The sequence below is a fragment of the Neofelis nebulosa genome, chromosome 16, assembly GCF_028018385.1.
Source record: "Neofelis nebulosa isolate mNeoNeb1 chromosome 16, mNeoNeb1.pri, whole genome shotgun sequence".
Taxonomy (NCBI): domain Eukaryota; kingdom Metazoa; phylum Chordata; class Mammalia; order Carnivora; family Felidae; genus Neofelis; species Neofelis nebulosa.
Window position 1 is genome coordinate 61348635 of NC_080797.1, and position 26787 is coordinate 61375421.

At 55.6% G+C, this 26787-nt stretch overlaps 1 protein-coding gene across 4 annotated transcripts in view; it reads right to left on the bottom strand.

The window, feature by feature from the left end:
• SEZ6 (seizure related 6 homolog) overlaps positions 1-22954 on the bottom strand; it is a 46537-nt gene extending 23583 nt beyond the window's left edge. For 3 of the 4 annotated variants that reach the window (XM_058704253.1, XM_058704252.1, XM_058704250.1), the window contains exons 1-3: positions 22715-22954; positions 802-1449; positions 204-337 (exon numbers count right to left, since the gene is read on the bottom strand). In XM_058704253.1, coding sequence (XP_058560236.1) covers positions 204-337; positions 802-1449; positions 22715-22769 — 837 coding nt within the window. In that variant the 5' untranslated portion in view covers positions 22770-22954. The remainder of the gene's footprint in view (positions 1-203; positions 338-801; positions 1450-22714) is intronic. The other variant, XM_058704251.1, reaches the window with a different exon arrangement.
• Positions 22955-26787: the final 3833 nt, after the last annotated feature.

The following is a 26787-nucleotide window of genomic DNA, read 5'->3' on the forward strand; positions in this document are numbered from 1 at the left end:
AAGGCATTACTGGTCGGGCACAGTAGCTCTTTAGTCCCTGGTGCATAGGGCAGAAACTGGCCAAGTTTTGGGTCCAGCCCTGGCTCTAGGTCCCCCTCCAACTGATGCCCCTGAGCATCCCCACCTCCCCCGATAGCCAGCACCTTTCTGGAAAGATAATACATCAGCCCCAGATTTGTCTCCGCCAGATCCAGGCTGCTTACCTTGATTTCTATGCCGTAGCCAGGGTAGACGGAGATGTAGTAGAAACAGTCCAGGCCGACATCAGTAGGTGAGCTGGGGGCCATGGGGGAGTCCAAAGAGCCCTCTGGGCCTGAGAAATTCCAGCTACAAGGGCCTGGGAGGCAGGAGGAAACAAAAGGCTAAGCCCAGCTCTGGTGAAGTTGGTTCAACCAAGGCTGATCAGTGTGTGTGTGTGTGTGTGTGTGTGTGTGTGTGGTGAAGCCCGCCTCTTGGGACGTCTATTCCCCTGTTGAAAGAAGGGACCACCTTTTCTTGAGCACCTACTATGTGCAATCTTAGCTCAGTTCTCACAAAGGCTCACTGAGGTCCGTCTTCTTATCACTATTTAACAGAGGAGGCTCAGAGAGGTTCAGCAAAATTCCTAGGGTCTGTTGTAGTCGCTTCCAATCAGGGTTTGAACCCAGGTCTATCTGGTTCCCATCCACATGCCTCCTACGTGCTGGCCCTTGGTGCCAAAGGGCAAGGCAGGATGGCACAGTGACAGAGACAGAGGAACGCGGGGGGCCCCGCATTTCCCCGATCCCCATTTCTAGATCTGCAAGCCAGCGAGCAGCTGACCTGGTGGCTGGACGGTGGTGATGGTGGTGGTGATGATGGTGGCAGTGGTCTCCTCATCATCCCCTGAAGCTGTAGATGTGGCGATAGTTCCCTCCATCCCAAGTCCCATGGTCTGGGGCCCAACCTCTGGAGCCCAAGGCCTGCCCATGTCTCCAGGACCCTCCTGGGTTGGAGTCCATGCTCTGCTAGGGGGTGTAGTACTGGGCCTTTCCCCTGGGCCTGGGGTGGGCACTGGAGGCAGGGGAGCTGTGATACGAAGCACAGGAGCCTCTGACTCCAGGCTCCAGGGTCTTTCTCTGGACTGGGGCTGAGTGGGTGCCGCGGCCATGGCCGGAGTGGGGCTGGTGAAGACAGGGCGGCTGTCCTGGTTGGCCAGGCGGGGAAGGGGACTCGGGGTGAATGGTGTAGGTGGGTCCGGCTGGAAGGGCAGCGCCGGCCTCAGCCCTGCCTCGCCCCCCTCTAGCCCTTCTTGTAGGAATTCCTCGAGCAGCGGGTGGTGGTTGAGCAGTTTCAGGGTAGGGGCTGTTGTGACGAAGTGGACGCCTCGCTCCGGCTGCTCAGGCGTGGGGGCCACTGTCAGTTCCCCATCCGTCTCCTCGATGCCTGGGGCCTGCCCTTCCCCCGTGGTTGGGGCCTCTGAGGAGAGTCCTGAAATAATAACGAATTGTCAGAGGTGCCCCCCTGCCCCACCGTGAACAGCGTCACCCCCAGTCCACACAGCAGGAGATCTATCTCTCTGTTGACGGAGAGACTTGGGGGGTGTGCTCAATGTCCAGAACCAGGAGCTACAGAGTTTGAGAGCTGGAAATGAGGGGACATCACATATCTCACGTGACAGCCTTGAGATATGTGATGTCCCCTCGTTTCCCCTCCGACGCCAGAGGTGGACGCGGTTACACTATTTTCTGCCGTTCTCAGATTTGGCCTCAGACTCCTTCTCAACACAAGATGCCCGGCAACCAGCCTTGATAACTCAGACCGACAGGACAAATACGTATTTGCCATTCCTAATTGGGGCCTTCATTTTGTAGGTGAGGAAACAGGCCAAAGAAAGGAAGTGGGGGCGTCTGGGTTGAGCATCTGACTTCGGCTCAGGTCATGATCTCACGGCTCGTGAGTTCGAGCCCCGCGTCGGGCTCCGTGCTGACAGCTCGGAGCCTGGAGCCTGCTTCGGATTCTGTGTCTCCCTCTCTCTCTGCCCGCCCCCTCCTGCTCATTCTGTGTGTGTGTGTGTGTGTGTGTGTGTCTTAAAAATAATACACATTAAAAAAGAAAACAAAAAAAGAAAGGAAGTGGCTTGCTCCGGGTCACACACCAGTCAGTTGAAGACCTGAGGTAAAACCCTTAGTAAAAGTCTGATCCTCCCACCACCGTGACTTTTCCACCTGAGATTATAGGGCTGTCAAGTTCATTTTCTGTTCTCAGTGAAGCTGCTAGTCATTAGTTTCAGGAAATGCTTCATATATTTGGGGTTTTGTTTTAGATTCCCTCACGGGTACATAGCATCTTTTTTAGGGTCCCAATTGGTCCTATTTTTCTCACTTCTCAAAAAATCTTTTCTTTCGTCTTTTTTTTTTTTTTTTGGATCCTTTTAGAACAGTGATGTGAACAGAGTAGGAAGAGCCAAGAGCTAGAGTAAAGCATATGTGGCTTCAAACCCCAAATCCATTCTGCTTTGAGGCTGTTGACCTCAGGCAAATAACCTAAACTCTCTGCAGCTTAGTCTACTCATCTGTAAAATGGGGTTTATTTGGGGGATTAACTGAGATGATATTACTTCTTTTCCTCATTTGATATGTGTCTCTAAAGTCCCGTGATACTAGCCAGGACTATCTAGGGCAGGGTCTAAAGCAGGGATAGAATGCTTAGCCCCAATCCATGGCAGACATTGTTAGCCAGTTTGGAGTATTCCTTGCTGAACTGCATGGGACTTCAGAATCCTTCTCGACACAGTTATCCAGGCAGCCACTACTAATCAATTCGAAAGGCTGCGGAAGAGGAAACTCATTTGCTCTTGCTGGTTTGAGGTACAGGTTGCTCTGCTATTGATTATTTTGACTTTTTGAACCACAGAGCTGGACAGATGATGCATATTCTGCTTGTGGGCCACTAAGCTCTCCAGATCCTTAACTGCCAGGAAAAGGTCAATGGATGCTGGCTCCAGATTCAGCTCATATAGAATTCTGCCAGTTCCGAGAAGGCCAGGAGGATATTCTGGTTCTAACAGCTCTCAAAATGGCTGCATGAGCACTTGAAGGGAAACACAGCCAGAGCGAGTTAACAGTTTGCGAAGAGAAGGTTGGTTCCTCTGAATGTCTGATGGTGGGGTTGTCATTCCACAGGCTCACACCCACCCCACGGATTGGCAGGCGTGAGGAAGTGGCAGATGGCCTACATTCTGTTCAGGAGCCCATAGCAGCTCTGATGTGTCAGACAAATGGGAGGAGGGAGGAGACGGGGTGGGAGAGGTAGGGGCAGGTCAGAGGGCTCTCCATGGTTCTGGGTCAGAGGGCCTTGGTGCCCCAAGACCCTGAGAAAACAGGACCAACCCTTATCTCCTGAGATGCCCAGTAAAGCAGCTCATCTGTGCTTTGGCATTCTGTGCCAGACATTGACGACACAATGCCCGACCTCGATGCCCAGCCAGGCCCATACCCCCCCCAGAGCAGATGGTCGGCCAGTGCCCTGTGTCTTTCATTTGAGTCACTAACGGAGGGGCCAGGCAGTGCTTGTGACATGCCAGGACAGGGCTACTCTCTTTGCCCACCTCCCAGATGCCACACAGTCTTTGCCAGGTGAGCCGAGACTGATCTTAACATGGCACAAGGAACGGGACCCTTTCTCATCATGTAGACTGAAGACCAGTGTCCCCTTCCAGGATTGCCCAATAAGACATGTGGCCCGTGGCTCCCAGGGCAGGTACCTGTGGGATTCTTGACTGGGAGAGGGAGGAAAGGAGATCCTCTAACTCAGGAAGGGACCATAGCGGGCCCAGCTCCTCCCGCTAGCTGCCAGGTGGGTACCAGGCAATGGAGCGGAGCTAATGGGCACCTCCCGTCACTGTCGATTGCACTGATTGTGTTATCTGGGGGGACTGAGCACTTGGTTAAATGGGATGGAGATAGCATATCAAAGGAGCAAATTGATTCTGTAATCAGCTGCCACTTGGTCCCGGAGGGTGCTACCCACTGTCAGAGAGGGTAAGATAACATTTCTGGGAGACAAGCCATTTCTGGGGAGAGGGCATCTCCCCATATCCTGGTTGACTCTGATGGAAGCCCGAGGCCCTGTGACCTGTCCTTCCTGCCACCAGGTTCCTGGGGTTTTCTGCCTGGGCTGAGTTCAAAGGTGCAGAGACTGACAGAGGGAGAGAATGTGAGGCAGGGGATGGTGAAAGGGGGTGTCAGGACCCCAGATGCTCAGTCTCATCAGGTGCCTACTGTCTTCCAGTCACTGAGTCAGGCTGTTCCCAGATCTTGTATTATTTAATTGATACTACAACTCCGTGAGAGGGGAATTATAAAGAAGCTGAAGCCTAGAGGGGAGGGGTGAGGACCTGCCCAGTGGCACAGTGGTGGAGCTGGGATCAAGCTATGCTGATGTGGCTTCAAAGCCTTAGTCTTCCCGTGATACTAGCCTGCCTCACAGGAGAGCCGAGCTATCCAGTGGAGAAGCCTCTAGTCAGGTGAGGAAACTAAGGCTCGGAGAGATAATGGACTTGTCCAAGGTCTGGTGCAGTTTGCAGGTAGAGCTAGGGCCAGAATTTCTGGCATCCGGAGCCTGGTCTGGACCCTCAGGAAGCCTTCTGCCTGGAACTCAGGGAGCACCCACCCGGTGCCCCAAGCGCCTCTGAATCTGGGGCCCAAACCAGAAACAATAACACGGTTTCTCTGGGCGCGGCCAGAGTCCCACATACCTGGGTTCAAGGGTCAGCTCTGCCACGTGGGCCCCCTTCCCAGGAGCCCAGGCAAGTTGCCTCTCAGGGTTTTTGTGTCCTCAGGTGTCAAACGGGCACTTGGGAGGGGTTTTATGAGACTTGGTGCTCTAAACTGTAGTTTCTCAACGGAGGCACTGAGGGAGAGGCCACACCGCAGAGGCTGGGCAGCCCCCGCCCACCCCTGCCAGGGCAACATTGAGGCAGGCCTGGGGTGGGGAGGAGATGGCCCTGGACACGGGCTCTCCTCTCTGAGGGAACATGTTCCCTGTTGTGTGGCGGTGTGTGTGACCCCGAGCACGTCAGCATCGTCATCTGTTAAATGAGGATATTCCAGCATGCAAAGGGCAGCTACCTCTAGGCCTGCATGTCGTTGGTGGACAGGTCCCCCATGATCCCCACCTGTGTGCTCCCCACCGCTGCCCCGACACAGGGATGCCCTCCCGGGGCTGCTCCTCTCTCCTCTCCTCCAGTAGGGAGGGAGGGCCGGGGGCCACTTCTTCCAAGAGGGCTGGGTCCGGGAAAGACCCGTCCCCTCCGCGCAACCCCCTCCCCCGCGCAGATGAGGCCGGAGCTTCCCGGCAGCCCCCCCCCCCCCCCCCCCCCCCGGTGTGGCCCCGCCGTCGCCTGGGCCCTCCCCCCGCATTAGCTCTTAAGCTATGCAAATAGACATCGGAGGGAGCCCTGTTTAAAGTATTTAGACGAAATGAAAAAAGGCTTTCATCGGCACTAATGAGCCATTCAGGATGCCTCCCCGGTGGATTCTCTCCCGCTCCCGCCTCCCGGCCGGCGCACACCCCCCCCCCACCCCCCCCGTGGCCCCTCTTGGGAATGGAGGCCTCCCTCCCACCCCCGCTGGAGGCCCAGACTGGGCAGCCTAGGAAAGCGCGCCGGTCCTGCCCCCTCCTCCCCGGGGGCCCAGCTTGGTGAGGTTACAGGCAAGAGCCCGGTGCTCAATGCTGCCCCCGCCCCCGCAGGCCTGGATTGGAAGGAGGGGTGGGTTGTCTAGCCTCTGGAGGAAGCCATGAAGACTGGGGACTTTTCTTCATAGCATCCAACTAGATAGGTGTTATTGTCCCTGTCTTATAGATGGGGAAACTGAGGCTCACGGAGGTCCAGGAGGCTGCCAAGGGTTCACAGTGCTGGAGGGCTGTGGAGCTGGAATCGGTCTGTGTGGAGGCAGTGGTGAAGGATTGGGGTCATTATGCAGTGGCCCCACCTGGGGGACCTGCTGCTCGGGGCAACAGCCTTCAGATGCTGCCTCAGGGACAGCTGGGCTGCCCCATTTGGTGCTAGTGTTTCTGTAAATCTTTCTGCACGAGACAGCCAGAAAACCTCAGGTTCCAGTCCCAAATCTGTGCCTCACTAGCTGTGCGACCTGGGCAGGGGGCTGCCCATTAGGGTCTCTGTTTCTCCATCTGTGGAGTGGGGACATCTGGGTTTGGTGAGGGCCACCTAGAGACAGGCCTATGCTCACAGCTGCCAGCCCCGCCTCAGCCTCTGCAAGGGCAGAAGGGGCCCCCGTCACTCTGATAGTTTCTGCAGAGGTACCAGGCATTCCCCCTTCAGGGCCACAGCTGCTGGCCTCCCAAGGACAAGGCCAAGGCCAGCACAGGGAGGGGTACCCAGAGTTCTAAGATGAGGTCAGCCTTGATCCCTAGGTTGTGGTAGCACCAGCTCTCAGCTGGTGTTGGGGGGAGCATGACAGCAGGTGGGTATAGGGGGAGCCTGGGGATACAGTGGGCAGGGAGCCCACCCCTCTGGGTTCTGGAGGTTAAGCTGGCCCAGCATAAGAATGAGAATTTAATGGGATACATTTATTATCCCATAAAAGTTAATGAGTTTATTCTGGAGGTTCCCTGGCCCCTTTCAAGTTTTAATAGGGGATTAGTAAGGGCCTGGCCCCTGTAGACCTCATTATCCCAGAGCCCAAGGGAGGGGAGAGGGGTCCTGGGAGTGAGAGTGCCTGCCCTCCCCACCCCCTCCCCAGCCAGAGCCTGGTCTCCATAGGACCACTGAGCCCAGACCTGCCCCCTGAAATCAGAGGTCCCAGCTAGAGTCTAACTGGCCCCTGAGGCCCCTGAGGCCTGGGGTCCAGTTCTAGAGCTTCTGATTCCATGTGTTACTGTAGCAATTACAGCACAGTATCCCCGCATCTGAGGTAGGTTTGCTGCTATTCGACTACTTACATTAACAGGAAAGGCAATATAAGCGCCATATGACAAATGGGGAAACTGAGGCCCAGAACTAGGGTGTGCCTTCTCCAAGGTCACCCAGGAGATGCGGCAGAGCCTGAATGGACACATTCTGTCTCCTGTGGTCTGGAGCCAGGCAGCTGGGGCAGGTAACACTATTACTCCGTGCTCCCTGTGTGCCCACTGTGCAATCAGCACCTTCATGTGTCGGTCTCATCCTCCCCTTACTCTAAGGACGTTTGGGTCATTATCCCGGAGAGAAAGACATCCAGGTCCAGAATGGTTGAGTAACTTGTTCAAGGGCACACAGCTAGTGAGTGGCAAGCCTGGGACTAGAACCCAGAACTGGACAGCTCCATAGCTCAGCTCTGTCCACTGTTTTCTTTGGCCCTTGGCTGAAGCAACTGGGGTCTCCTTGACCATCTCCCCAGCAGCCTGGCCCCACTGTCCTAGGGCACTCGTACCTGGAGCCCTGCAGCTCAGGGTATGGGGAAGGAACTGTCCTGCAGGGACAGTGTTTGAAGTGGGCACAGAAATACACTCAAAGGGACCATCTCTGCCAGAACAGGTGCCTTCCCCGTTCTGCCCCATTTGCTCACTATGCCTTTGTCTCTTCAAACCCTCCCCGTTCTACCAGGCCCAGCTCCTATCCTTCTTCTGGGGAGCCATTTCTGCTGGCCCAGTGGATGACAATGGCTCTCTCCTCTGACCTCCTGCAGGCACTCCCGGTACTACTTGTGTCTGTGGGCAAGGATCCAGCATGAGGCATCTCTCTTCCCATATCTCTGCCCACAAATGCTGACCCCTGGTGCTTGGCACAGTGCAGGGTGGGCTCAAGGACTCTGCCTGTTTGCACACTTGGAAGCCTCCCTTCTCCCCAAAGCACCTGGCCCTTGTCCAGCAGGGGTGGGCAGGGGAGGGCAGAGGCGGGCCGGGGTGGGTCCTACAGGGAGAAGATGGGCAGCCAGCCCTTGGCAGTTCCCCAGCACAGCCCCAACTGGCAATTGATAAAGAGTGTCTGCCGGCACAGGCCAGTGGGTCCCCCAGTCCCAGACTATCTCCTCTTTTTCTCTGCTACTGACTCCCCTTCCCCCATCACACCTTCTTACTGCCCTCTCTTGGTCAACCCCTGGCAGTCCAGGAAAATCTGGAGTACAAATATGAATGGGAGCATCTCCTCCTGGCCAGGTTCCAGGCAAGGAAGTCGCTGGATCCGAGAATCTGAGCCCATGTAGCCTTGGTGAACATCTCATCCCTCCCTCATTTTTGCAGGAAGAAACTGAGTCCAGAGGGCTTTCCCAGGTCACACAGGAAACGGGGGATAGGGCTGGTACTCAGGATGTTGGGGCTTGGAGATCACCTTGCCCAACTGCTCTGCAGAGTAAACTCTCTGGGGTCGCCTGGTGACTCAGTCGGTTACGTGCCTGATTCTTGATTTTGGCTCAGGTCATGATCTCATGGTCATGGGACTGAGCCCTGCGTTGGGCTCTGTGCTGAACGTGGGGCCTGCTTGGGATTCTCTCTCTCTCTATCCCTCTCTCTCTCTTCCCTTCCTTCTGTCCCTCTCCCCTGCTTGCTCTTTCTCTCTCTCTTAAAAAAAATAAAAGAGTAAACTCTCCAAAACTTCTGGGGCTGTCTACTGTCTGTGGGCATACCTCCAGGGACAGAGAGTTCACTACTTCCTGAGCTAGCAGGGGCAACTTTGTCTCCCTCCGTCCCGGGTTGGGGTGGTAGATAACCCTGGGCTTTGGCATCTCAGGGTTGGGATCTTCTTGCCAGATGGAGAGAGCATGGGTGGGGGTAGGTAATGGCCAACAGCCAGGAGGCTGCCCACCTGGTCCTGGTGCAGCCCCTGACAGGCTGGGTTCCCCTGCACAAATCACTTCTTGAACACAAGCCTCCATTTCCCCACCAGCAAGATGGGAAAAGTATCTGAGGGCCCTGCCAGCTCTCACCTACCAGGATCCAGTGAGCTAAAAAGGACTTTGCGTATATAAATAGGAAACGCTACTGTTGACTGAGAACTTGCCACATGCCTGGCGTCATTCTAAGTGCTTTACCAGAATCAACTCCTTCAATTCCCACAAACACTCTATAAGACACGGACTTTTAGTATTCCATTTGATAGATGGAGAAACTGGGACCCAGGGAGCACAGTTCCCCCAAGATTACTAATTTGAGTGTAACAGATTCAAACCCAGTGGTTGTCCAGCCCTGGAACAGTGCTATCTCACAGAACTTTTTGTGATGAGGGCAACATTTTGCATCTGTGTGTCCAGTATGGTAGCCGGTAGCCACATGTGGCTATGGAGCACTTGGAATGTGGCTTAGGAGACTGAGAAACTGAATTTTATTTATTATTATTATTATTTTTAACGTTTATTTATTTTTGAGACAGAGAGAGACAGAGCATGAACGGGGGAGGGTCAGAGAGAGGGAGACACAGAATCCGAAACAGGCTCCAGGCTCCGAGCTGTCAGCACAGAGCCCGACGCAGGGCTCGAACTCATGGACCATGAGATCATGACCTGAGTCGAAGTCGGCCGCTTAACCGACGGAGCCACCCAGGCGCCCCGAGAAACTGAATTTTAAATTTTATGTCATGTTAATGAATTTACATGTAAATAGCCAATGTGGGGTTAGTCCTACCATGATGGAAAGTGTAGCTCATACCTGACCTTATCTCCTGCAGGATTCACCGCCTTTCAGAAGGGAAGAGCCTGGAACAGGGGTCCTGCAGAAGACTTAAGACGGCATGCGTGGCAGTATCTGCTCCTCTTGTTTGAGTCTGGGGTTGGGCGGGGAGAGAAGCCATGGGCCTTTTTTAGATTTTCCATAAAGGCTCAGGAGAATTGGCCTGTCATCACTTACCCCTTAGGGAGGATGAGTGCCACCCACTGATGATGTTGGCTTCCCAACCTTGGCTGAGCACTGGTGTTCTGAGGGGTGGGTGTTCAATGAGCAATTTGGGGAGCTCAGACAGAGCCAATTTAGGAGGGCTTTGTGGGTGGCAGAAAGCCAGGAATGCTTGGCCTCATGTGATTTGGCTCAGGATGGGATCAGGGTGTGTGAATGTCTCATGACAATGCCTGCTGTGTTTGTTGACTTGCCAGCAACCTCACTGCTCAGTCAGGAGCACAGGAGGCAGAGAGCCTGGCCTGCCACTCCTCAAGGCTCTTGGGGCAGCCCCAGGGCAGCTTGAAGCCATGGCAGGGCGTCCATAGTTACTGGGTCAGGCATGGACCTCCTAGAGAGCTGCCTTCCACCCAGAGAAGCAGCTTTTCATGCTTGGAATCAATGTTTTCCACTTTACATATGAAGGAACTGAGGCTGAGAGGCAAAGTAAATCATCCTAGTGCATACAGGAAGGAAGTGGCAAATAAGGGGTTTGAACTGGGTCTGCCTGTTCCACAGCCTGGGCTCAAAATTTCTACCACACTGAGTTGCTGCTTCCTGTGAGCACGTGTGTGTGCCTGTATGAGCATGTGGGTCTGTGGGTATACACGAACGTGTGCATGCAGGTCCAAACACATGCACGGGCCACAAGTCATTACCATTTGTCCTAGCTCACGGATGCCACACCCTGGAACCTGGCTTCATACAGTCCTCAAGCCCCAAAAGGCACTAACTCCCAGAAGGGATGTACTTCTCCCCAAGGTGGCTGCTATGCTCCCTCCTTTTCACTCTGCCCCTTCTTGGACTTTATCCTGGCCCTTTGCAGGGCCATGTGACCTGGACAGTCCCTCTGGCTCTGGGTATGTGGGAGGGAGGGGGACAGGGCTTTGGACTGTGGTGGGCCAGCTCTCTTCTCTTCTCCCTACTGCACTTTCCCTCCCTTGAGGCTGTGACCAGGGGCCCAGGGTAGAGGGAGCTCCCGGCTAACTGCCATGTTCTCTGCTTTCCAATTTAAAATCTAATATGGTCTCGCCACTGCAGAGCTGGGGGCTGGAGAGGTGATTAATGAGGCCTCTGCTACAGCGTCACCTGCTGCGTGCTCCACCTTCCCCTGCAGCCCTGCACTCCCTTCTCCTGTCTGCCTGCTGGTCCTGGGGACCTGGGGGCCCGAGGTCTTCCTGCCCACAGTTCCTGGGGTTGGGCAAGAGGCACAGGAACTGGGGGTGGCCTTGGAACAGGGGCAGTAGAATTGACACCCACCCCTGGGGCAGACTGGAGGCGTGGGAGGAGCAGCAGGGGTCCCGTTGGCATCAACTCCCTCATCAGACTGGTAACTAATCAATCTGCCATACTCCACCCCGATTATGCCAACTCAAAGGAATGTGTGGCCAGGGCGTGGGGAGGGACTTAGTCCTGAGCTGGGTGCTCAGGTCAGCCCTGCCCCAGCACTAATGCTCCAGTCACCACCTTGTCAGCGGCAGGGGTGTATTTCTCTGAAAGAAAAACCTTGGGAATGTTAGCTGGGACAAGGAAGGCCGTAAAGGCAGGAAGTACATTCTCCCTGGAGCCCGTACCAGGGCCAGCTTAGCCCAGCCCAGTAGTGAAGTTGGGGAACAGGAGTTGATCTAGGAAGGAGTAGCGATCCCCTCCATCCTCTGCGCCATCCAGCACGTACCATGGACAGTTCCTCCAAGGCTAGAAGCCAAGCAAGGCCGGGTCATAGCCTCCCAGTGCCCCAGAGCAGGTACCTTCCTGAGTCTCAGACCAGCATTTCTGGGCTGCAGCCCCCTTCCAGCCCCCACCCTGAAGTTTAAAAGCCAACACCACTGAGGTTGCTCCCAGTGCCTGCGTCTGTCTGCCTCCGAGCTGAATTAACTTCATGGTAGCCCTAAGGTTCTTGGGTCTTTAAGTCAGATGAAGGGGCTTGTTCCGTGCACCACAGTGAAAGTTCCCTCCCTGACCTTGTGACTTTTGTCCTGTGGCTGCTGTTGTCAGCTGCATCTGAGAGGAGATGGATTGGGAGAGTTGGCTAAGGATGGGGGGCGTGGCGCTGAACCCAGACCTCCGGGCTGCCCTGGTCCTTAATGCTGATGTGGGCTCTGGGCACTCTGTGCCCAGGAAGTCACAGGAGTATCTGTTCTTAGCTGTGAAGGCTAAGAGGAGCCTGGTGAGGCCTTGTCAGAACCCTGACTCCAGCATTAACGTAGCTCTCCACTGATGGGCTGTGTGACCTTGAACTTGTCTTTTTGAAAAAAATTTTTTTTAACGTTTATTTATTTTTGAGACAGAGAGAGACAGAGCATGAACAGGGGAGGGGCAGAGAGAGAGGGAGACACAGAATCTGAAACGGGCTCCAGGCTCTGAGCGGTCAGCACAGAGCCCGACGCGGGGCTCGAACTCACGGACCGCAAGATCATGACCTGAGCCAAAGTCAGACGCTTAACCGACCGAGCCACCCAGGCGCCCCAAACTTGTCTTTTTTGAGTCTTTGGGTGGGTCGGATGGAGAGGCACAGCCCTGCCTTTATAGGTGGTGCCCAAGCTCAGGAGTTGATGGAGCCTCTTGGACAGTGGTAAACGTGGGGGCGGGGGGGGGCTGGCAGTGGGGGGGCACTGTGCTCTTTTGATTCACCACTTTCCTTCTGTGTGGCACTGGACCCCAGTCTCCTCACCTCCATCTGTCGGTCGGTATTTGCTGAGCACGTGGAGGGCTAGGCTATGTCTGCGTGTGTGCATGTGTGCAAGTATGTATGTGCATGGGGGTGAGTATGAAAATGTGCATGTATGTGCACATGGGGGTTGGGGGGTGGAGGTGTGAGAAAAGTGCCCAGGGAAGGAAGTGGTATATTTGAGCGCCTCTGGTGTGCCAAGCTCTGCTGACCTATTCACCTATACTGTCTGACTAATTCTTCCCATCCCACCGTGAAAGAACTAGGATCAGACAGCTGCAGGAAGTGGTCTGGCTGGGCTCTGGAAGTTCACCGGGGGCTACCCTTGTCCTGCTAAGCTCAAGAGACAGACAGAAGGACAGATATAGGCGCGAAGGGCTTCAGAAAGCAAGGGCATCCGGAGCCCCGAGGGCAGGTGCCCACTCTGAGGAAACCAGGGGTGCCTTCCTGCTTGGTCCTCCAGTTCATGCCCTTTGGGCTGCTGTATAGTAGCCCCTTCTAGAAAGTGCTAGTTTCCAGAGCAGCTGGGACAGTGGTGGGGAGCCCCAAGAATCCAGAGGGCAACGAGCTCTGGTGGCCTTTGGTAGAGTTGAGATGCAGCAGGGGCCTGAAACATCTTTGGGAAGTGCCAGTGCGGTACCAGAGGTACCGGGGGGGGGGGGGGTCACGTCACCCAGGCGTGCTCCTTACACTGAGCTTCCCGACATTTTGAGCCCCTCTCTGACTCTCCAGCTCCTGTGGGGAAGACCTAGGAGCGCTAGCCTTGCTTCCAAATGGCTTGCGGAAGAGTCACTGGAGGCCTGGGCTCTGCTCTTAGGAACTTGGGGAGGAGGTGGGGAGAGGACAGCCTGGGACCTTCTCCAGGCCCCAGGCAGGCGGGATGGAGCCTAATATGCCCCAGGGCATGGGCCCTGCACCTATGGACCAGCCCAGGCACCCCTCACCTCCACAGCCTCGTAGGACTGACAGGAGAGGGCCTTGCCCACCCAGCATTCCAGACGGTGGGGTTCCCCAGGCTCCGCCTGTCCTCCCCACTTCCCCGGCAAATCTGAGTGGGGGAGGGGTGGGGTGCAGAGCTGCTAAAAATAGCAGCAGCAGCTCCAGCTACAAGTCTCCTTGAGGGGTCAGTGGAGCCCAAGATTGGGGAGGAAGGGAGTGGCAGGGCCTGCAGGGACGGGGAGACACCAGCCTCAGCTGGGCTCTGCTGTGCCTACACCCAGGGCCACAGTCCCAGGATGCAGGGATAGAAATGCACAGATACGCAGGGACGTTCGGACACTCAGGGAAAGATGGACAAGCCAGGTAGAGATACACACAGGCAGGGCTTTCTGCACATCTGGGGCTTTTTCTTCCCAAGACCCTCAAAGACCCTCCCAAGACTTCCCAAATACCAGATAGACTCAGCTGGCAGTCCCCAACCCTTCAGGCTTCTCCCTTGTCCCAAGCTTGCTTTGACCTCCAAGGACCCTGCCAGGTTGGGTGTACGGAAGCTTTGAGTTGAGAGGGCTAAGTCCTCCTCCCCAGTCCCCTCTAGTCTCATCTGCTTGAGGCCCAGGGAAGGGCCAGTGGCCAGCATCAGGGATACAGGTGCAACAGAGACCAGACTCAGGGCACCACCCAGGTGGCTGGAGCCTTAGGAGCACCCCCTCACCCTGAGCAGCAGGCCTCTTCCTAGCCTGGCTGGCAGGCCAAGAGGGGGCTGGGACGGAGATGCTGGACCCAGGAGGGCAGGGCTAGGGCTTTAGCAGGAAGTGAATGGGAAATGAGGGAGGGGGGACAAGGCGAGGCTGGATAAATAAATGCACTAATGACCTGTCTCAAACAAGCCTTGTTTTGTCCCCGCTTCACCCCTTTGCCTGGAGATGCCAGAGGCTCTTCTGTCCTCAAAAGAAGGTGACTCTCTTTCCCCCATTTCCTCTAACTAGCCAGAAATTAGGGCCTCATGACAGGAAGGGGCTTGCCAGCTGCTGGACCAGATGTTTCAAATCACTAACACATCCCCTTGCTAGATGTAAATGATGTCTCAGGCAGTGTCCGTCAGAGCAGCAAGCAAGGGTGAGGCTGTTAGGAGCACCCTGACTCCAACCTTCATCCCTCTGCACCTGCTAGTCTCACCTTCCCGGTCAGACCTGGAGCACCAGCTGGTGCTCGCTCCCCATCCCTGCCTCAACAGTCCAGCACTGGGCTCCTCCACTGACAATCTGAAAATCAGCCCCTCCCGGTGCTGGACATCTCTGGCTATTGGAGGAAGGACCACCAGCTCACCCCTAACTCAGGCGGGGCTTTTGGTCTCTTCCATCACCACCCTCTCTCTGATTCCCTTTGATCTCGATGCTGTTCAGTGAGAGGGGTGGGCCAGCCACCATGAATCCCGGAGGAAACTGAGGCAGAAGAAAGAGACACAACTTGTACAAGCCAGCAAGAGCCAGTACTGGATTTAAATCCTGGGGGTCCTGGCTCCCTGACGAGCACTCTTCTGATCATGTTCTTCCTCAGGGGATGCCCCCTCCTCCCTCAGGCACAAGTTGGCTCTCCACACTGCCAGATAGCCCCCCTCCCAGGCTCTGGGACTCCCTAGGCACCTGCTGGCTGATGGGACCCAGGCCAGACACTCAGCAGGTGGCTGCTTGGGGGACAAAGGAGCTGGTGCTCAGCTGCTGTGCTGGGAGTGAAGGAGGGAGAAGCTATGGGGGGGTGGGGTGGAGGGATCTGGTCTAGGAGTGGAGAGAGGCAGGGTCTGCTTCTATGCCTTTAATAAGGAGCAAGCATGCAAAGGGGGGTGATGGTGTAAAACAGCATGCAAATGAGCATCTGTGTGGAGGGGGTGCTCAGTGGTTCAGGCACTTTTCACAGGGGCTTTCCAGTTCTGTCCTTCCAGCCCAATGACCAGCTGGAAGGAGGATCCTGAGGGTGGAGAGAGGAGCCTGTGGGGAGGGGAGGAGTGGGGGACCAAGGGAGAGGCTGAGGTTGATGCCAGGGTGTCAGGATTCTGGCTGGGACCCGGGGAATGCACTGGGGGAGGGGAGAGACCCACCGCTTGCATTCTGCAGCACATATACGACTTGTTGCCAGGGGGGAGCCTGCAGCTGCCATGCTTGGGGGCTAGAGGACACCCAGACCCAGAAAAGATGGGAAGAGTTGTGCTGGAGAGCACCCTGATGGCCTGGCCCGAGGGTCCCAGATGCTTACTGGGCCCTCAAAGACGAAAAGGTGCAAGCCTTCTTGTCTCAGAAGAGAAACTGACCCAGAGCAGTCCCTGGCTAGGAATCTCCTGCGCTTTCAAAGGCAGGTAGTTGGATCACATAGGTGCTGCTTGGCATCTTATTTGTATCTCATTTAATTAAAATCAGACGGTCCAGGTCTAACTGGGGAGGCAGCCATAGCTGGGCTTATTAAGAAGGCAACTCCCCCTCCAAACTGGGTTCCTACCTATCAAAGCACCTGATAGGGGCTGAATAGAGGGTTGTTGAATGGAGAGTGGATGGCTGGATGTCAAGCTAAGTTCCTAATGGGAGGTATTTCGTGTTAGAGGACAGAGAGCACTCTGGGCTGGATGATCGGGAAAAGAGGGGGTGGGAGAACTGAAACAAGCAGAGGGACACAGGATGGCACTCGGGGAATGGAAAAATGGCTGAGCAAAAATGGAGAGGTTGGCCCAAACAAGTTACGCACGGGGTCTAGGATCACCTAGCATTTTCACCCAGTCTCTCCATTGCTCCATTTCCCATGACCACTCAGTTTCTTCTCATCTCCTGGCAGAGTCCCTTGTCCCTGCTGGGCTCAGCCAGGACCTCCCACCCCCTCCCCTTCCCGCCAGTCTGCCTGCCAGCAAGGCTGCAGACTCTGCAGCTGGAAACCCGGATTGTTGTTGGAGAAGCGGCAGGTTTGTTTGCTCCAGAGCCCGCCGAGAAATCTCAACAATCAATGGCCAACAACACTGCTGGCGGCTGCAGCATCGATCTCCCCTCCCAGGGCTGGCAGCTGGGTGGCAGGTGGGCAGGTGGAGGGAAGCTGGCACCCAGCTCCGTCTAGGAGCTGAGCTTCAAGCAAGTTTGGGCTTTTCTGTCCTGGGGCCGGGGTGGGTGGGTGGGGGCTGGACCTGGGAGGGGGTTGTGCTGGGCCTTGGCAGGGGCCGATGGGGTAGGGAGGGGCAGCCCAGAGGCCAAGACAGGAACCACGTCTTCTCATCCACGAAGGCCCCCAAAGGGTGGAAGAATGAGTCACTCAGGGTCACTGACCTCTGGGCCAAGACTTCAAGACTCACTTGACTCCCAGCCTCAGGCTCTATCCTGGTCTCCAAGTGTCAGAATCTTTTATTCCTTGCCACTAAGAACAGAGCAAGATAAAATGTCCCTAATCTACAGCAGCAAGGACTGAGGGTAGACATCAAGAAGATAAGCTACCGTCATTATCAGAAATGTGCAAGGAGAAAGTTAGGGGCCATTTGTGGGTCTGACAACATGGACTTGAACTTGGCCTATAAAATGCAGACAGTAGCTTCTATCTCGAGATGGTATGAGGACTAAATGAGCTAAGGTATATAAAGCACTTAGTACAGTGCCTGGCCTGTACTAAGAAATGTGCCTAAGAAATGTTTGCTGTTATTGTTGTTGCTATTATTATTGTTGTTGTTGTCATGATGATGGTGGTGACAGCGATAGTCTCCTGGTTCCCATGGGCCTGTACTAAAGCTTGGCCTCGGGCTGGGGGAGTGGACACAATGCTGGCTACATCCAGGTTTTGCAAAATAGGTAGGCACTTTGGAGTAGCCCTGCTATTTATTGGCTGTGAAGTCCAGGGTCACTGACTTAACCTCTCTGAAACTCAGTTTTCCCATCTGTAAAGTGGGAATAACTAGTCTCTCGTATTAAATAGAAAAAGTATGTGAAAGGCTGGGCCTGAAGGTTCGGGGCCAGGCCTCCCACCTCAATACATAATTATGAAATGAACGAATGAATTGTGGGTGGATGTGCTCCAGGGATCGTTCTTTTCAGGAGATGTGAAAGCTTCGTGGATATGAATTATTGTGGTCTTGGGTGACTCCAAGGCCCCCACGTTTCCATTCAAGGACACACTGGGCTCGGAGCTGCTCCCAAGGTTTCCTGTTGGCCCCTCTGAGCTTCGTGAGGATGTCTGAAGCTGAGATGGCTGAGACGCTACGGTGAGAAGCCAGATGACATGTGGTGACCCCTCCCTTACTTCAGTCCTTAATTTCATACGGGGCACCCCTGTCAGCCAGCAGAGGAGGTAGGTAGGTGCTGAGGGAGGGAGTCAAGAAGACTGGGCTCTGGGCTTCACTCTCTCCCTGTCTACTGTGCAACTCTCATGAATTTATTCAACATGTATTTCATGTCTGTCATGTGCTAGGCACTGTGCCACCGGGCACACAAGCAGCAGTGGCATGAAGGGGTGGCTGGAGAGAGGCTTTAGCCCGCTCAGGATGGCCATCAGCATCCCGCCCCCAAGCCACCTCAGGCTGACGACGTGACAGCATAATTTGTGGAAGGAAAAAACTCAGTAAAGGCTATAATTTACAGTTGGGGTAATTGGCCAACTGTTAGGAAAAGGAAAAAATCCTAACATACAATCTATGTAAAAATAGTGTGCTTGCTACGCAAAGCAGTCTCAGCTGCCAAGCACCCACCTCTCCTTTCTGACCCTAAGTTTCTTCCAAATAGGAATTCTGGAATTGCCCCAAGATAGTGGGGCTGAGCAAAACAGACTCGGTTGCTTCCTTTCTGAGTTCGGTCTTGCTCCCGGAGAGAGACATCAAGCAGCCAGGCACTTGTGACCCAACAAGATGGGTACCTTGGTGAGGGAAACCAGGGGATGGTGGGAGGCCAAAAGAGTCCCCAGGCCCAGGCTGGAGTTCAGGTGAGGCTTCCCCTGAGAAACCATATCATCGTAGATGCTCTGTAAATACTAAGTCCCGAAGAATTGTATGAGGTGCTAACTAAGGCAAGACCCAAAGCATGAGATGGAGTGAGTCAGAGTGGCCCAGGAGGAGAAAAGAATTTCAGGCAGAAGGAATGGGAAGAGCCCAGCAGCTGTTGAGAACATGGATAGTTTGGGGAATTGATTGGTCTGGCTGGGTGAATGGACTTCCTGGACCTGGTGCTTCCTGCTGGAATGAGTCTGGAAGGGGCCTTGAAGACCTCCTAGCTCCTTTCCCCTACCTCCCTGAGAGCCGACCATGGCTAGCAGCATTGTCTCTCCCTACTCCCCAGGCTCTTAGTTATAGATCTTGGCTCTTTCTCCCTGAGAGCAGGCCAGTAGGCTGGGGACCCAGAAATCTCCATGACTTGGCAAGCCCTTGGAGGCCCGGATATGCTCCCAGGCTTTGCAACCATCAGTTTGGTGCAACTTTACATTGAATGCTCCAGAGAGTGGAGACTCAGAGGCATGCCTGAGGCCACACAGGGGGCCTGGGCTCTTAACCATCCGGGCTGAGAGGTTCCTTCACTAAAGTAACCCCTACCTACAGGCCCTTTTTCACATCTTCTTTCTTGTTTGGGGGGGCGGGTACCCGGCTCTGACACTTCTGCCCAGGCGGGGGCGCAACATCCCCGAGCTGAGACCAGCCAGCAAATGGGGCCAGAATGGGCTAGGAGGGATGGGGACAAGGAGGGTGGGGGCAGGCTGGAGGGCTTGGACACTGTGTCTGGGTAGAGGGAGGGACTAATGAAGCAGACTTTCTGAATTCCTCCCACCATTCAGGCAGCCAGGGTGGGAGGGGTGCAAAAGCTCTAATTAAGCCCAGTTTCTAATTAAGCCCTGCCCCTGTGTCGCCTCACTCCCCATTATTGTCCCCAAGGCATTTTAAGCTGCCACCCTGCTGAGGAGGCTGGGACCGCCGCCAAGCCTGCCAAGTCTGATGAGCTTAGACCCATGAGGGGCAAGAAGCCAACCCAGACTTCCCCTCCAGTCCATGGCAATCTCCGGGTCCTCTAGTCTCCTCGGAAGCCTAGGGGAGCCTCTTGTCTACCAATTCTACCTCTGGGCTCTGAGTGAAATCTAGACTGCCTCCCATGGGGCCTTATCCCCAGCAGCCACTTCCTGACCCCGAAGTGCCAGGCTTGGGGGGCAGGGGGCAGGGCCTGGCTTGGGCATCGCTGCAGCCCCCAGACTCTGGAAGGTACAGTTAGAGTCCTGCGCCTACCACAGAGTCTGCGGGAAGCAGCAATTACCATTTTAGGTTAAGGCAGCCCTGTTTGTTAACCCTTTCAGGACTGGGGCTCCTGGAGGCCAAGCCCTCCTCCCTCCCTGCTTCCTCCTCCAAACCTTGCCTCCCAGACACCATCCCCTAGTTCTTGGCAGAGAGAGAATCGGTCCCCTCCCTCCCTCTTCCTACCACACACTCCATCAGAGTTTAGAGATGGGAAGCATTGGGTCCAAGGTCACACAGCCAGGGAGGCAGCCTCTGTCCCTGGAGACCCAACCCTACCCCCAGTCTGTGCCGTTTCCACCTTTGCAATCTCCCCAGGCCACATTCACACACGCAGAGTTTAATTAACTTTATTGATATTCAGAAATTAGGAGAATGACTAAAGGTAATTGCTCATTAAAAATCATTAAACTGACACAGCAGGCCCAGGCACAAGCCATCCCTCCCGAACTGCCTTCCTCCCCCACAGTATCGGGATCGCTGGGGCACCCACCTTTGGTCAAGAAGATCACAGTGGCCCACAGCGCCCCTCAAGCCAGAGGCCACTCTGGCTGTACCTGCCCCCAACCCTGCAGCTGTGGGGGTTGGGGGGATGGGGTTGAGCCAGGCCATCAAGATCTCACCCTTCCCTGCACCCCACTTCCTCAGCCTCTGACCTCCAGGGCCTTTGGCTGCTCCTGGGCTGTTCCCAGCTGCATCTCTCAGGGCCTGACTAGAGCTGTGTTCCTCAACCTATGTGTGAGCAACGCCTTGGGGGGTCAGTCTCCAGGCCACAAGGTTTGGTGCTGCCGCCACCTGCTGCCACCTGGCTTGCGAAGTCTCACAGCCTGAGGCCTTTACTGCTCCAGGCCTGCCTTCTTATGGCTAGAGCCCCCCCCCACATCCCCCAAGGAACTCTGAGATGGCCAAATACACTGCTTCTCAATGAGACAACTCAGTGCCCAACAACCAGAACCTCGAAGCCCCATTGAGATAGAGGGACACGACAGGGCTTGCCCTGTTTTGGGTCCTCTTTCCTCAGGCCCGGCCCTGCAGGGCTGTTCCCCCTCCTTCCTGGGAGAGCGAAAATAAAGTCTTCCCCAGCAGGTGACTCTTACCCCGCATACTCCTTGGGCAGATGGCCCCACGGGCATTGGAGAGGTCCAGGTGGGTCAGGAAAGGACCTTGGCCAGGGGCACACAGACTTGCGGCCACAGAGTGGACAGATTCCTCCCAACACTTGCACCCATACCCTCAGTGGGATCCCCCAACTCTCAGCCACACCAGCCATCCTCCTGGAGACCCGCAGTCTCACTCCAGCCCTGCAGGGAGCTCTCTGGCAGAGGCAGCACCAAACACTAGCGGCCTCACACACTCCTCACACCCACTCACTGCTGAACCCTCACCCAACGTCCAGACCTCCTGAGGTGCAGACATTCATGGGCCCGCCATTCCTGACACCCCGGGCCCTGATTCACACGTTCACACTCAGACCCACACACCCACACACCAGGCTTCAGACAAAGGCACTAAGCCCCAGGGGAGATGTCCAGAGCAAGATGTGTCCAGACCCCAACCAAGACAGGTTCCCAACTCCCAGGACATCCTCGGATGGCCGGGCCAGGATGCAGGCTTCTCCCCTCCTCTCACTGCCCCTGGCAGGGTGGGGTTTTCAGGACTCCCTCCTCCTCCCCCCGCCCCCCCCCCCCAACATGAACACTAGGTTCTTAGTTCCCAGCGCCAAGGGAGGGCCAGGCGTGGGCAGCCAGGGGGCGGGGCAAGGACGCCAGACCCCGTGTGACCCAAGCCAGAGTCTCAGAGAGCAGCTTCCGCGTCGCTGGGGACGCAGAGAGCAGAAAACTGGCGTCCAGGGGCCCAGCCTGGTCCGGCTCGGCTGCCCTGACCTCCGACGTGGTCTGGAAAGAGGCAACGAGGTTAAAACCTGCCACCTTCTCCCCACTCCATATCAGAGGCTACGAACCATATACTTTGAGGGACGGTGGGTCCCAACTCCAAGCAAGGTCCTGGCGACCCCACCAGCCAACCGGCTGCAGTGGAAGAAAGACCTGGACGTCCGTAGCTTTGATGAATGTTTGTTTAAGCAGGGTGGCAGGTCTCCTCGGGACTTGAAAACCTTCCTTCCCCTAGGCACAGAGCTCTCATCCTCTCCCCAACACTCCCTTGCTGCTCACTCCACGGCCAACCTTCCCACCCGGGACCAATGAAGTTGGGGACCAGACTGCGAGCGGAGGACCGGGGGCAGCAGGGTGGGGTGCCGGTCCTCCCGCGACGAGTCTGCGGCCATGGGGTGGGCGGGGGCTAAGCAGGACCGCAGGCCTGGGAGGAAGACCTCTGGGAGTGTGCAAGGGGGAGAGTGCAAGAAAGGACTTCGATGAGGGCAGAGTCTCTAGCCCGGGACCCCAGGTCAGAGCGAGTAGCCGAATATGGGGCCCCGGGCCCCCCGAGTTTCTCCCTGGAATTGTACTCTAGATTCCGACTCCAGCGCGGCAGCGCCAAGGTGGAGGGAGGTGAACGACGTCCCAACCCGGGGTCCGGCCGCCATCCGGCTCCGTCCCTCCGCAGTGAGGACGTAAGGTGCCCCGGAACGGGCAGCAAAGTCGAGCGAAGTTTGGCGGGCAGCAGGGGAGGCGGGACCGCGGGCGGCCGGCAGGACCAGCGGGACTCACCGCCCCCTTGCCCTCTCCCCATTCCTGCACGCGCCCCGGCGCTGCTAGACGCCTGGAGAGCGGCGAGGTAGCGCGCGGATGAGCGCGTGAGTGTGTGCGGGGAGGGGGTGGCGTGATGAATTGCAGCAGAGAAATCCCATTAGATCCGGGGAGATGATTAAAGGCGAGGTCTTGGCCGGGCGCGAATGGCGGGAGCCGCGGCAGCTTCCCGCCGGTGGAGCCCGTGCCCCGCCCGGCTCGGCCGGCGCGGGGGCCAGCGCAGCCGGCGGAGCGCGGTGCTTGCGCTGGGCAGCCAGATGCGCGGAGCTGGGCGGCGGTACGGTCCTCTCTTCCCACCCTGGGGAACCCGCCCCCGCCCCTGTCCTGCCACCGGACGCCGGGGTCCCTTACCGTGAGCCAGGAGCGCCAGCAGCGAGGGAAGGAGCAGCAGGGCTACCGAGGGCATGGTGCTGGTTACGGCCGCGCCCCGGGTCGGAGCTACGGTGGGGAAGCTGGGGGCTCGGCGGGGCGTAGGCGCGGGGGACAGAGCGGGGTCTTGCCGGGTAGAAGGAGCGGGGCCGCCGCCACCGCCGCCGCCAGCGCCTGACAGAATCAGCACCACGGCCAGCGCCTGGCGTCGGCGCCGGGGATCGCCGCGCGGGGCTGGGGGCGGGGGCGCGGGAGGAGCGGTTTACCGTAAAGTCTCAAGCAAAGGCGCAGAGGACCCGGCGGCGGGAGCACAGGCTCCCGCGCCGCCGCCAGCTCTGGGGAAGAACTACCCTGCTAATGTGGGCACACGGCCCCCTCCCTTCCGCGCTGCCCACGCCCAGACAAGCCTGCCACCCTCTCCCCTAATAGCAGTCTGCCAAGGAGGTGGGGTTCCCACCTGATTCTCTATGAGAGAGCAACCCCCTCTCCACCTCACTCCACCCCATCCTGGTACCTGAGGGCGCCAAGGGTGACCTAGGAAGACATCCTCGAGTGAGGCAGCTGGTGAGACCCGTGTGCCCTTGTAGCAGCTCCGTCTTGGGCTGATAATGAAGATGGCTTTTGAGCGTACAAAGGACAATAAATTATTACTTTGCGCTCAATAAATGCCAGGGCTCCAGGCAGCTGCATCAGCAGCAAACTGTGCTCACAGAAAAGCTTAATTATCCTGATATTATAGTTAAAAGCCAGTGGTACTCGCGTCCTGGGAAGACATTTTTCACTTCGCAGGAGGCAACTTGGGCCAACCTGTGGGCAGCTGAAGGTAGTATCCTGGGTCCCCTTGCAGCCCGGGGTCTCCAGGACCCTGCCTTGGCCACTTCCCACCTACCCCACCATCCACAGGACCAGAGAAATCAAAGTGATGGCCAGTGAGCAGACCCTTCATGCCTGTCCCCACCCAGGTTCCTGGAACTGGTGGAGAAAATAGGACAGGCATAGGGGGTGGGGGCGTTTCCATAGGGCTATTTCAGACAGAGACTTGAAGGAGGCTCAGGGGAGTAGCCAGGGAGGTTGTACCATTCAAGGACATGGAAAAATAAACTTCCATGACTCTGCTTGGGCTGAGGAGCTCCAATGAGTCATAGGGCAGCAAAAAGGGCAGTCATAGCTGTGTCATCCCTAAGACTGATGTTTAGGCCTAGGGGTTTCTGGCTCCATGGATAGCTCCACTTGAAGAGCCTCAATGGACACAATGGGACATGACCCAGTGACTGATGATATTCCTTGTAGAGGAAGAGGGGGGCTGAACTCCCTGTGACCCCCAGGGAGAAGGAGAGCTTTTGGATTAGTTCTCTTCACATGAACTTGGATTTTCCCCCAAAGCTTTCACCAGTGCCCTTCCTGACTTTGTCCTAGAAGCAGGCAGCAAGCCTTCTACCGTTAGTCTCATTCCTCAGAGAGTCTTTTGATCCTTACTACCTCCATAGTCTTCCAGCTCAGCTCATCAGATTCTCTCCAGATCCTCTTCCTGTGGGCTCCGGGGAGTTGCCTTGAGCCATCGTAAAGAATCCCAGGCAGCAGGCGGACGGTGTGTGGAATTATCTGAGGGAGTCACTGGGAGAGGACTGCTGGATCGTCCTTTCAAAAAGCTGAGAAAAAAGAGGGCAGTAGCAGAAGATTGGCAAGAGGGAGGAGTTGACAAAAGGATCAGAGGTAAGTAGAGGAAGCCAGGAAAGGGGAGAGAAAAGGGGTTGTCAGCAGAGGAGGGAGGTGGAAGGTTCTGTGGCCACAGGAAGTTTGGGGATATACTGGCAAATGGCGTGAGAGCCCTCCTTTTCTCTTGAAAGGTATTCCCGACCTCCTCCTTGATTTCTGGGCCTCTCTGGACTTAGCAGCTTGGGAAAAGGAGGGTGAATCCCAGGGATGAACCTTGTATGACAGATGATTCATGGGGTTTTGGAAACTGGTGGTAGGCTTACCTCCTGGCAGCTGGGCTGGGCACTACTCAGAAGAAGGAGGGTAAGTGGAGCCACCCAGGAACTTGCTGTGTCTCCTTCCCTATTTCCTAAACTAAGGTAGGCATTCAGGAGGGGGTCCAATGAACACTACAAGTCCCAGAATGCAGCACTCTGCCCTGAGCTCAGAGGATGGGTATGTACTGCATGATGGGAAGAATAATGCTCCAGGGTTGTCTCTCCCTTCTAAAGATGGTCAACGTGGCCTCTGTGCAATGGGTTCCCAGTTAGGTTGAGGTGGAGGCTGGGCCAGACTGGGAAGCAGTGGAGTTTTTATCGAGCATCCTGTCTATGCCCTCCAAGGGACTCATTTTGCCCAGAGCTCAGCATCACCCACAAATTGAGGACCATTAGATGCCCTAAGGGATATTCTGCAGCTCTATGCTGCAGGCTTATAGTGTACTTAAGTCATACACACGTTTGAAAGTGGCAGCCTGGAGACTTGCAGGGCTCCCTTCACTTGTCTCATTTCTCTCACTCTTTGTGCCCTCCACCTGGCCCTTTGCACTCAGATGACCCTAGTCTATGTAATCGCTTAATTGTCTGTTTTCCCCATTAGTTGTCAGCTCTCTGAAGGCACAGAACATATCTGTCTCCTCCATTCTCAACCAAGCTCAGCTCCTGGAACACAGTAGTTGCTTAATAGATGTTTGTGAATAAATGATGTTGCAGGGGTGGAGGTGGGAGGGGAGGAGTGTCTAAAGCCCAAGGCAGGTCATTGGTGCCAAATGAGCTGTGAGATGGTGAAGAAGGGGACAAGTGCTCCTTTTGGGGGAGGGGAGGTCATGGCAAGCTTCAGGCAGTGTGCAGGTGGACTGAAAACAAGTCTTTTAAAAAAAATTTTTAATGTTTATTTATTATTATTATTATTTTAATATGAAATTTCGAATTGGTTTTCATACAACACCCAGTGCTCATCCCAAGTGCCCTCCTCAATGCCCATCACCCACTTTCCCCTCCCTCCCACCCCCCATCAACCCTCAGTTTATTCTCAGTTTTTAAGAGTCTCTTATGGTTTGCCTCCCTCTCTCTCTTTTTTCCCCCCCTCCCCCTCTCCCATGGTCTTCTGCTCAGGATCCACATAAGAGTGAAAACATATGGTATCTGTCTTTCTCTGCTTGACTTAGTTCACTTAGCATAACACTCTCCAGTTCCATCCACATTGCTACAAAAGGCCATGTTTCATTCTTTCTCACTGCCAAGTAGTATTCCATTGTGTATATAAACCACAATTTCTTGATCCATTCATCGGTTGATGGTGAAAACAAGTCTTAAATAAGTTTTAGGTTTCCATCAGTGGAGAGGAAGAGGGAGGACAGCCAAAGTTGAGGGAGTGGCTTAGGTAGAGGCAGCGTGGTAGAAAATGCAAGATAGTTTGGGGTCAGTGAGAAGACTGGTTCTGGGGGAGCAGTAAGTCCTTGCAGAGATGTGAGAGGAAGGGTGGGAGCAGGCCTGAGGCCAGGCTTTGTGGTCACCTGAGCTGCAGGACATCCTTGGTGGCTATACTGAAGGGTTTACCCCATCACAAAGGTATCTGCACCCGAACAAGGGAGTCTAGAATTATTAAGGTGGATTTTCTTTTTTTTTTTTTACGTTTATTTATTTTTGGGACAGAGAGAGACAGAGCATGAACGGGGGAGGGGCAGAGAGAGAGGGAGACAGAATCGGAAGCAGGCTCCAGGTTCTGAGCCATCAGCCCAGAGCCCGACGTGGGGCTCAAACTCACGGACCGCGAGATCGTGACCTGAGCTGAAGTCGGACGCTTAACCGACTGAGCCACCCAGGCACCCCATTAAGGTGGGTTTTCAAGCACTATAGCAAGTGGTAGTAACTGAGAGGGGCTCACTGCTGATTCAGAAGGCTGGAGGGTGGGGTCTGAGTTACAATGGCTATGTTAAGACTGAGGACCAGAGAGAGGGAAGAGGGGCTCTCTAATCCCAAGGACCTTTGCAGCCTCTGCCCAGACAGTGCCAGACATCCAGCCCACATCCCCGGAGAAGCCAGCTTCACTTCCCCACTTCCACACAGCCCATCAATTTG